The sequence below is a fragment of the Oncorhynchus keta genome, chromosome 20, assembly GCF_023373465.1.
Source record: "Oncorhynchus keta strain PuntledgeMale-10-30-2019 chromosome 20, Oket_V2, whole genome shotgun sequence".
Lineage (NCBI taxonomy): Eukaryota > Metazoa > Chordata > Actinopteri > Salmoniformes > Salmonidae > Oncorhynchus > Oncorhynchus keta.
The window spans coordinates 42,118,384-42,129,960 of NC_068440.1; the positions used below are offsets into that span (position 1 = coordinate 42,118,384).

General features: G+C 43.5%; 1 protein-coding gene across 2 annotated transcripts in view; it reads right to left on the minus strand.

The window, feature by feature from the left end:
- Window positions 1-4,660: 4,660 nt before the first annotated feature.
- The window catches only part of LOC118379757 (sodium-dependent neutral amino acid transporter B(0)AT1-like), a 16,019-nt gene continuing 9,102 nt past the window's right edge, over window positions 4,661-11,577 (minus strand). For both annotated transcript variants that reach the window (XM_052472903.1, XM_052472902.1), the window contains 5 exons: window positions 11,131-11,287; window positions 10,838-11,039; window positions 10,459-10,618; window positions 7,425-7,587; window positions 4,661-5,157 (listed from right to left, as the gene is read on the minus strand). In XM_052472903.1, the coding sequence (XP_052328863.1) occupies window positions 4,957-5,157; window positions 7,425-7,587; window positions 10,459-10,618; window positions 10,838-11,039; window positions 11,131-11,287 (883 nt within the window). In that variant the 3' untranslated portion in view covers window positions 4,661-4,956. The remainder of the gene's footprint in view (window positions 5,158-7,424; window positions 7,588-10,458; window positions 10,619-10,837; window positions 11,040-11,130; window positions 11,288-11,577) is intronic.

Sequence of the window (11,577 nt, forward strand, 5' to 3'; positions counted from 1 at the left end):
TTCCTGGTCGCTCTGCCATTTCCTGGTCGCTCTGCCATTTCCTGGTGCTACATTTATTTATTTTTTTCGTTCTTACTAATTTCAGTTTATGGCAAAACAAGTAGTTTAAAGAATCATAGTATTTAAACTGTGAAATATGTTTTCCATAACAAAGAAATATTGTACTTTCAGCTGTTTGAAGCTGGTGAACAAAACCAAAAGTATAAGAAGACGCATTAACAACATTTTAAAGAACGGAATGCGTAGAATTAGCGCACATAGAACATATCTACTGCTTCTTAGACTTGTTTTCAATGAAAATGACAGATCTATAACCCACATTTCTATGTTAATTTGGTCAGGGTCACCCAAAAACGTTACATATTGCAGCTTTCAAATCAAAATCAAATCAAATTTATTTATAAAGCCCTTCGTACATCAGCTTATGTCTCTAGGTGAGTAAAAAATGTCCCTTTATTCTGGTCACAAAAGTAATCCAGAGAATTGGGGTCACTAGAATGTTCTATTCTCAGCCCATCTTGTCAAAGAAAACACAATTGAATGTTTAATCTCTATTTGAGCAAAATAAGTTGTTTTGTGATCACAAGAAAACCCAAACAATTCTGGGAAAGAGCTACACAAGCCATCAAATTGAGAACAATTCATTGAATTGGCTGTTATACGACTGTTACTTAGAACTACTATAACAGTAAATGAATAAATTACATTGACTGCTTTAAACCTCTCCAATATAGTTTAGTTTAAACTTGCCCACCGCGGACCTTTGACAAATAAATCTCAGTGTGGAAAGGACGTCCCATCGTCTCTTGTCTTGTCAACGAACTCGATGTATTCCAAACATTGATAGTAATCAGATGATCCCAATCATTTAATTAGGCTAGTAAAATGCTGCCCTCTTCTGCTGTGTTCTATTGAAAACTGTCTGGGACTCGTTTCTTCCCTGTTCACTACTCAAATTATATGCTACTTATTAAATAAAAAAAACGACATTAACTGCAATACACTGGTCTCAAATATATTAGCACAACCAGACTACACAGCACCAAGGAGGATCCATTTTAAAATTCCGTCATATTAAAACGTGTCCCAGTCCAACGCCTTGTCATGCATCTCAAATCATGTATTATTGCCACGCACAGGTTGGCTGGGGGACAATACGAAGCCACTCTAAAACGTGCAGTTTTGTCACACAACATAATGACCACAGATGTCGGCGGTTTGAGAAAGGGTGACTGCAGAAATGTCCACGTGAGCCGTTGTGTTGTTGTCTGTGTCGAACTGCTTTGCTTTATCTTGGCCAGGTCGCAGTTGTAAATGAGAACTTGTTCTCACCTGGCCTACCTGGTTAAATAAAGGTGTTCTCACCTGGCCTACCTGGTTAAATAAAGGTGTTCTCACCTGGCCTACCTGGTTAAATAAAGGTGTTCTCACCTGGCCTACCTGGTTAAATAAAGGTGTTCTCACCTGGCCTACCTGGTTAAATAAAGGTGTTCTCACCTGGCCTACCTGGTTAAATAAAGGTGTTCTCACCTGGCCTACCTGGTTAAATAAAGGTGTTCTCACCTGGCCTACCTGGTTAAATAAAGGTGTTCTCACCTGGCCTACCTGGTTAAATAAAGGTGAAATAACTAAATAAATCCCTGAGCTACAGTCTGACTCTAGGCTCCGCCCACTGTGACGCGCAGCAAATGATGAGGAAGCTCATGTCCATCCTCAGACTCAAGTGCCACGCCCTCTTCCTGGACTTTAAAGTGAGTCGGGCTCTGCTATTGGCTATGACCACCTGTCAATCAACTGTCTGTCCACTCTCTCCACGGCATACATGAAAGTGTGTGACCACAAACAGCCACAGTAAACAAAGGAGAGGGACTTTAGCCTCTCTGTCTGGAAGAAACCCAGATAGACACACCAGCAGACTGATGGTTAACTAGCTAACATATTTTATAGATACTGTAATAAACCTTAGCAGCTATGATATAGCAATGGTCATTTCTCTATGGTTAATGTTTTCCTGGGTTTTATGAATGAATTGTTTGGTGATTACATTTTATCTGTAACGGAATCAATAATTTATTTTCTTGTTCAACTTTACTCCAAGAGTGGACACATTCCATTTCATTCAGTAACCTGCTTTACTTCTACTCAGTGATACTTTCTGTGGTTTGGGGGCATTAGGTTCCATGCCTATGCTCAGAGTTTGCCCTTTGGTCAGAATGTGGACTGAAACCACGCCTACGTCCTCAATCTGATCTGGGACATGTCAGAGTAGTACACCAACCACCTAGTCAAACTCTGAAACAAAGGCAAGCCCGAGCTTTTTGTTACATCATATAGAACTCTCCATACTTCTGTCGTTTTAGCTTCCATCTCTCTTTCACATCCTCCATCTCTGTCCACTCATTGTCACTGTAGTCTTCAGTCGCTAAATGCACTGATAATGAAAGTATTTTTCTCCCTGATGCCCCTTGCCCAGGTCTGTCTTTAGGCTGTGAAAGGCTCTCCATCGTGATTTCACAGTCTACGCCAACTCATCTACAGAGCTCCGTTTGCGTTGCGTTCCAATATTTCAGCTGCACAAATACGTCTTCTTTGACCTTCAACCTAACAGGTGTTCCCTCCAGTATGAGACAGTGGGAACTAATGTTCTGGTTGAATTCACTTCTCAATTAAATTTACACAGTGGCAATGCAGAAGGATTCATCCCTTGGCGGTTTTTCTATTTTGTTGCATCGCAACCTATAATTTAAATAGATTATCATGTGGATTCCATGTAATGGACATACACACAAAAAATGACAAATTGTTGAAGTGAAATGAAAAAAATAACTTTAAATTTAAAATAATTTAAAAAAGGAAAAGTGGTGTGTGTATATGTATTCACCCACTTTGCAATGAAGCCCCTAAATAAGATCTGGTGCAACCAATTACCTCCAGGAGTCACATAATTAGTTAGATTGCACACAGGTGGACTTTATTTAAGTGTCACATGATCTGTCACATGATCTCAGTATATATACAGCTGTTCTGAAAGGCCCCAGAGTCTACAACACCACCAAGCAAACGGCACCATGAAGACCAAGGAGTTCTCCAAACAGGTCAGGGACAAAGTTGTGGTGAAGTACAGATCAGGGTTGGGTTATAAAAAAATGTCTGAAACTTTGAAACATCCCACGGAGAACCATTAAATCCTTTATTCAAAAATGGAAAGAATATGGCACCACAACAAATCTGCCAAGAGAGGGCCGCCCACCAAAACTCACGGACCAGGCAAGGAGGGCATTAATCAGAGAAGCAACAAAAGAGACCAAAGATAACCCTGAAGGAGCTGCAAAGCTCCACAGCGGAGATTGGAGTATCTGTCCATAGGACCACTTTAAGCCACACACTCCACAGAGTTGGGCTTTACGGAAGAGTGGTCAGAAAAAAAGCCATTGCTTAAAGAAAAAAATAAGCAAACACATTTGGTGTTCGCCGAAAGGCATGTGGGAGACTCCCCAAACATATGGAAGAAGGTACTCTGGTCAGATGAGACAAAAATGTAGTTTTTTGGAAAATGCTTTGTCTGTCACAAATCCAACACCTCTCATCACCCAAATAACACCATCCCCACAGTGAAGCATGGTGGTGGCAGCATCTATGGGGACGTTCTTCATCGGCAGGAACTGGGAAAATGGTCTGAATTGAAGGAATGATGGAGTGCTCTAAATACAGGGAAATACTTGAGGGAAAACTGTTTCAGTCTTCCAGAGATTTGAGACTGGGACGGAGGTTCACCTTCCAGCAGGACAATGACCCTAAGCATACTGCTAATGCAACACTCAAGTGGTTTAAGGGGAAACATTTAAATGTCTTGGAATGGCCTAGTCAAAGCCCAGACCTCAATCCAATTGAGAATCTGTGGTATGTCTTAAAGATTACAGCACACCACCAGAACCCAACCAACTTGAAGGAGCTGGATCAGTTTTGTATTGAAGGATGGGCAAAAGTCCCTGTGGCTAGATGTGCCAAGCTTATAGAGACATACCCCAAGAGACTTACAAAAGATGTCTCTACAAAGTATTGACTTTGGGGGGGTGGACAGTTATGTACTCTCAAGTTTTCCGTTTTTTTTTGTCTTATTTATTGTCAATATAAAAAAAGTATTTTACATCTTCAAAATGGCATGTTGTGTAAATCAAATGATACAAACCACCAAAATATCAATTTTAATTCCAGGTTGTAAGGCAACAAAATAGGAAAAATGCCAAGGGGGGTGAATACTTTCACTAGCCACTGTATGTTTACATTGCCAAAGCAAGTAAAATGCAGAGCATTCGGAAAGTATTCAGACCCCTTGACTTTTCCCACATTTTGCAAAGTTACAGCTGTCAGTCTATCTAAAAGATAGCGAAGGAGTCGGGACACAGATAAGAGTAACAATCACTGATCCAAAACGTAACAGAATCCTGTTCCAAACAAACACGGTCCTTCTGTAGCTCAGTTGGTAGAGCATGGCGCTTGTAACGCCAGGGTAGTGGGTTCGATTCCGGGACCACCCATACGTAGAATGTATGCACACATGAATGTAAGTCGCTTTGGATAAAAGCGTCCGCTAAATGGCATATATTATTATATTATTATTATTATTATATATTATTATTATATTATTATTATTAAGGACAAAGGACAAAACAGGACTCAACATACAACACACCGGAATACACGAAAGACAATCACCCACAAAACAGGACTCAACATACAACACACCGGAATACACGAAAGACAATCACCCACAAAACAGAAAGGGAAACCAGAGGGTTACATAAGGAACATAATTATGAGATGGGAAACAGGTGTGTAAAGAGACACGCGGCTCCAGCAGTGTGCCGACACCGGCCTCGGGGACGAATCCCCCGAGCTGACAAGGTAAAAACAACTTTTCTTTGAAATCCAGAACTGAGGGTGAACCTGTTACTTTTAGTCCATCATCTGTATTTGAGCAGAGACAGAGTTGATGGTGTCTTCTCTGAAGCCGTTGTCTTTCTGGCAGCAGCGGTTGTAGGTGAATTTGAATATGGCGACTCCAGGGACAGCCAGACTGGGAATGCCAGCCAAAATAAATATGATGAAGTAGATCCAGTCGGGATACTGACGGTCTGCCAGAGTAGGGAACTCCTCCTAGAACCAGATGAAGCAAATCAGGGAACAACAAAATAACTTATTTTATTAAATTAACTTGGTTTATCATCAATAGTGTTTTCATTTGTTGATAATTGATTCATCTCGGATAATCCAGAACTAAAGTTTTGCGTAATTAGTTTAGATTCTGGATTAAGTTCCGGGTCCATAATGTGTTAAGAGAACCGGAACGCACTCTTCAATACGGGCCATTCTACTGCCATTGTTTGTCTATGGAGATCGCATGGCGGCGGGCTCGATTTTATACACCCTTCAGCAATGGGTGTGGCTGAAATAGACGAATCCACTAATTTGATTGGGTGTCCACATACGGCTATATATCCTGTATAATGTATCAACTTCAAAAAACTGTTGACAACTTTAGATACATTTCCAATCTCGATACTAAAGAGTTGTTGTGGCATAAGAGCAACAAATGGTTTAAACTTCAACAAGTGAAAGTCTTTACTTAGAACAAGGGAGAAAATACATACAAGTCCATGTCTGCATCCTCTATGGGCCCTGGTCTAAAGTAGTGCACTACTACCCTATAGACCCTGGTCTAAAGTAGTGCACTACTACCCTATAGACCCTGGTCTAAAGTAGTGCACTACTACCCTATAGACCCTGGTCTAAAGTAGTGCACTACTACCCTATAGACCCTGGTCTAAAGTAGTGCACTACTACCCTATAGACCCTGGTCTAAAGTAGTGCACTACTACCCTATAGACCCTGGTCTAAAGTAGTGCACTACTACCCTATAGACCCTGGTCTAAAGTAGTGCACTACTACCCTATAGACCCTGGTCTAAAGTAGTGCACTACTACCCTATAGACCCTGGTCTAAAGTAGTGCACTACTACCCTATAGACCCTGGTCTAAAGTAGTGCACTACTACCCTATAGGCCCTGGTCTAAAGTAGTGCACTACTACCCTATAGGCCCTGGTCTAAAGTAGTGCCTTACTACCCTATAGACCCTGGTATAAAGTAGTGCACTACTACCCTATAGACCCTGGTATAAAGTAGTGCACTACTACCCTATAGACCCTGGTTTAAAGTAGTGCACTACTACCTATAGACCCTGGTCTAAAGTCGTGCACTACTACCCTATAGACCCTGGTCTAAAGTAGTGCACTACTACCCTATAGACCCTGGTCTAAAGTAGTGCACTACTACCCTATAGACCCTGGTCTAAAGTAGTGCACTACTACCCTATAGACCCTGGTCTAAAGTCGTGCACTACTACCCTATAGACCCTGGTCTAAAGTAGTGCACTACTACCCTATAGACCCTGGTCTAAAGTAGTGCACTACTACCCTATAGACCCTGGTCTAAAGTAGTGCACTACTACCCTATAGGCCCTGGTCTAAAGTAGTGCACTACTACCCTATAGGCCCTGGTCTAAAGTAGTGCCTTACTACCCTATAGACCCTGGTATAAAGTAGTGCACTACTACCCTATAGACCCTGGTATAAAGTAGTGCACTACTACCCTATAGACCCTGGTCTAAAGTAGTGCACTACTACCCTATAGACCCTGGTCTAAAGTCGTGCACTACTACCCTATAGACCCTGGTCTAAAGTAGTGCACTACTACCCTATAGGCCCTGGTCTAAAGTAGTGCACTACTACCCTATAGACCCTGGTCTAAAGTAGTGCACTACTACCCTATAGACCCTGGTCTAAAGTAGTGAACTACTACCCTATAGACCCTGGTCTAAAGTAGTGCACTACTACCCTATAGACCCTGGTCTAAAGTAGTGCACTACTACCCTATAGACCCTGGTCTAAAGTAGTGAACTACTACCCTATAGACCCTGGTCTAAAGTAGTGCACTACTACCCTATAGGCCCTGGTCTAAAGTAGTGCACTACTACCCTATAGGCCCTGGTCTAAAGTAGTGCCTTACTACCCTATAGACCCTGGTCTAAAGTAGTGCACTACTACCCTATAGGCCCTGGTCTAAAGTAGTGCACTACTACCCTATAGACCCTGGTCTAAAGTAGTGCACTACTACCCTATAGGCCCTGGTCTAAAGTAGTGCCTTACTACCCTATAGACCCTGGTATAAAGTAGTGCACTACTACCCTATAGACCCTGGTCTAAAGTAGTGCACTACTACCCTATAGACCCTGGTCTAAAGTAGTGCACTACTACCCTATAGACCCTGGTCTAAAGTAGTGCACTACACAGCAAATATGGTGCCATTTGGGACGCAGATATGATATCAACAACATTCATGAACTATTTCCTGTCAACAAGGCTTACCGCGTCCTGGTCCCATACGAGGTAGGTCAGCTCCCCGCTGACCTGGGTGACCAAGTAGAAGATGAAAATCACCAGCATGATGACTGGACTGACGAACCTCCAGGTCACCTGCCAGAACAGGTTGGGCTTGTGTCCAATCATGAACTCTATGTCTGCGTTAAACCTGTCGGAGTAGGAGAGTGAATTAACTGGGATTTCGATGTTCCAATGGCTGGTTATCAGAGTGAAAGTTCCCCATGATATCCAATGAAGAGGAATATGCACACTGTGATACATGGTTGATGTAACCCTTAGGTCTAATGAAGACCTAAGGTGTACTCAGGCGTGCAACATTCACTGGGGAAATGTCCCCCCCTCCCCCCCACATCCTGAAGTTGCCCTTTTGTTCCCCACAGTTTTACTATTGGAACGTGATACAAAACGAGGCAATAGTGTGCTTTAGGACCATGTGGACGCCTCTGAGCAGTCGGGAAGGCTGTTCGGAGTGTTTATCCAACTGGATAAAAATAAATCATAATATTTATGCCCCCCCCTACTTCTAAAGACAAAGTTACACCCCTGGGGTACTTATATAGTCTAGTATGGAACACGTGTCTAGTATGGAACACGGGTCTAGTATGGAACACGTGTCTAGTATGGACACGTAGAGTATGGACACGTAGAGAAATGCTTTTTGAAATTCTCAATTATAGTAGATTTATCAGTGGTGACAGTGTTTCCTAGCCTCAGAGCAGTGGGCAGCTGGGAGGAGGTGCTCTTATCTTACAGACTTTACAGTGTCCCAGAATTTTTTTGAGTTTGTACTATAGGATGCAAATTTCTGTTTTGAAAAATCTAGCCTTAGCTTTCCTAACTGCCTGTGTATATTTGTTCCTAACTTCTCTGAAAAGTTGCATATCACGGGGGCTATTCGATGCTAATGCAGAAAGCCACAGGATGTTTTTGTGCTGGTCGAGGGCAGTCAGGTCTGGAGTGAACCAAGGGCTGTATCTGTTCCTAGTTCTACATTTTTTGAACGGGGCATGCTTATTTAAGGTGGCGAGGAAGGCACTTTTAAAGAATAACCAGGCATCCTCGACTGACGGGATGAGGTCAATATCCTTCCAGGATACCCCGGCCAGGTCGATTAGAAAGGCCTGCTCGCTGAAGTGTTTCAGGGAGCATTTGATAGTGATGAGGGGTGGTTGTTTGACCTCAGACCCATTACGGATGCAGACAATGAGGCAGTGATCGCTGAGGTCTTGATTGAAAACAGCAGAGGTGTATTTGGAGGGCGAGTTAGTTAGGAAAATGACATCTATGAATGAGGTGTGTTTACAGTTTTGGAGTTACGGATTTGATCATTTCTGTGAGATTGAGGCCATCAAGCTTGGATTGTAAGGATGGCCGGGGTGTTAACCACGTCCCAGTTTAGGTCACCTAGTAGCACGAGCTCAGAAGATAGATGGGGGGCAATCAGTTCACATATGGTATCGAGGGCACAGCTGGGGGCAGAGGGAGGTCTATAGCAAGAGGCAACAGTGAGAGACTTGTTTCTGGAAAGGTGAATTTTTAGAAGTAGAAGCTCAAATTGTTTGGGTACAGACTTCAAAAGTAATACAGAACTCTGCAGGCTATCTTTGCAGTAGATTGCAACACCGCCCCCTTTGGCAGTTCTATCTTGGCGGAAAACGTTATAGTTAGCAATGGAGATTTCAGGGTTTTTGGTGGTTTTCCGAAGCCAGGTTTCAGACACGGCTAGGACATCCGGGTTGGCAGAGTGTGCTAAAGCAGTGAATAGAACAAACTTAGGGAGGAGACTTCTGATGTTGACATGTATGAAACCAAGGCTTTTACGGTTACAGAAGTCAACAAAAGAGAGAGCCTGGGGAATAGGAGTGGAACTGGGGGCTACAGGGCCTGGATTCACCTCTACATCACCAGAGGAACAGAGGAGAAGTAGGATAAGGGTACGGCTAAAGGCTATACGAACTGGCACGTTCAGAACAGAGAGTAAAAGGAGCAGGTTTCTGGGCACGAAAGCATAGAGTCAAGGCATAGTGTACAGACAAAGGTAAGGTAGGATGTGAGTACATTGGAGGTAAACCTAGGCATTGAGTAATGATGAGAGAGATATGGTCTCTATAGACTTTTAAACCAGGTGATGTCATCGCATATGTAGGAGGTGGGACAACATGGTTGGTTAAGGCATATTGAGCAGGGCTAGAGGCTCTACAGTGAAATAAGACAGTAAAATAAACCCACTACAATAAGACAGTAGTGGGTCCAGTGAGTGGTTGGGCTGACTGGGGACATCGCGATTCAGACAGTTAGCAGGCCGATGCTAACACGCTAACAGTTAGTAGGCCGGGGCTAAACAAGCTTGCAGTTAGCAGACCGGGGCTGGCAAGCTAGCAGTTAGTAGACCAGGGCTAGCAAGTTAGCCTTTGGGGGACGTCGCGATGGGGGTAAGTCTGTTTTTGCCTCTTCGTGCAGTGACGTCAATAAACCAGTCGTGGAGTTAGTAGGGTTCCAAGTAGCTCTAGGTAGCTAGCAGGCCTAGCAGGTTAGCAGAATGGGCCTTCAGTGTGTGTCGCGCATGATGGGTCTGTTGGAATCCTCGGGCAGATTATGTCGTTATTCCAGTCGTAGAGGATCGGTGGGGTTCCGTGCCCCGTACCGGCAGTAGAAGGGGTCCAGATATTGTAGCCCAGGAGTGAGCCGGGAGATGGGTCTAGCATGGGCTAGCCCCAGGCTAGTTGGTGCTAGCTCCGGGAAGAAAACGTTAGCCAGGAGTAGTCAACCCGGGTTGCGGTTTGCTAGCTATGATGATCCAGATGAAAAGGTTCAGAGTTTGTGGTAGGAATTTGGGGATATGGAGAGTAAAATAAGTACGGTATACTCTATAACAAAAATATTAAGAATAACCCTTGAATGAGTAGGTGTCCAAACGTTTGACATCTACTGTACATCTTCACATAGCTTTGACAATTAGGTATTTTCTATTCTTATTCAGTTCTATTTTATTTCGTGGTGTTTCAGTATCTGGACTCACCTGTCTATCCCGTAGATGTAAACAACAGACAACATTTCACAGAAGGCGATGACTAGGAGAGGGATGGAGCCGGCAAAGCTGTCGAACAGAGCCAGCCAGTAGTTACCAGACCGCTGGGTGAATATGAGAGCGACCGTGAAGCAAACGATACAAGTGACGCCTGAAGGAAGACGAAACAAAGACAGTTGTTTAAACGTCGACAACCAAGGTTCTTTCATTGGTGCTCAACCTCATTGGATGTTCAGAGGGATACTCCCTTAAAGGTGTGTGTGTGCAGAGAGGTTAAAGGTCAACAACAAGTTTGTGATGCCTTGGTTTGAAGACATTTTGATTTAGTGCTGTTTAGAAGAAGACATCTCAGCTTCCGTGTGTCACTAACCTGTTAAGACTTCTTTGGGCCAATTGGGGAAGATTTTGAGATCCTGAAGGGGCACCACGACCCCCTCTATGTTCCCAAACATGGTGGACAGTCCCAGACAGAAGAGCATGATGAAGAACAGGATGGACCAGAGAGGAGAGACAGGCATCTTGGTGATGGCTTCTGTGAACACGATGAAGGCCAGACCAGTTCCCTCCACACCCTACGGGGAACACAGTACGGGCATAAGAAAGTTCTGGTGTCCCTCAGAGTAAATGACGTGTCTTGGATTGGACATCGTGTAATTTCACTACCTGACTGAGAATCTGCTGTAGATCACAGGTCTTCAGGTTTAATCCCTGGATGATGTCTGGCGATGTGCTGTTGTAATGTTGAAGAACTTCCTCATAGTTGTCAACAGTGAAGGAGTGCTCAGGGAGATCAAATGCATTCACAAGGGCCATGATGTTACTAGGAAGAGAACACATTCAGCAGAGCCATGATGTCACAAGGAAGAGAACACATTCAGCAGAGCCATGATGTCATAAGGAAGAGAACACATTCAGCAGAGCCATGATGTCACTAGGAAGAGAACACATTCAGCAGAGCCATGATGTCATAAGGAAGAGAACACATTCAGCAGAGCCATGATGTCACAAGGAAGAGAACACATTCAGCAGAGCCATGATGTCATAAGGAAGAGAACACATTCAGCAGAGCCATGATGTCACTAGGAAGAGAACACATTCAGCAGAGCCATG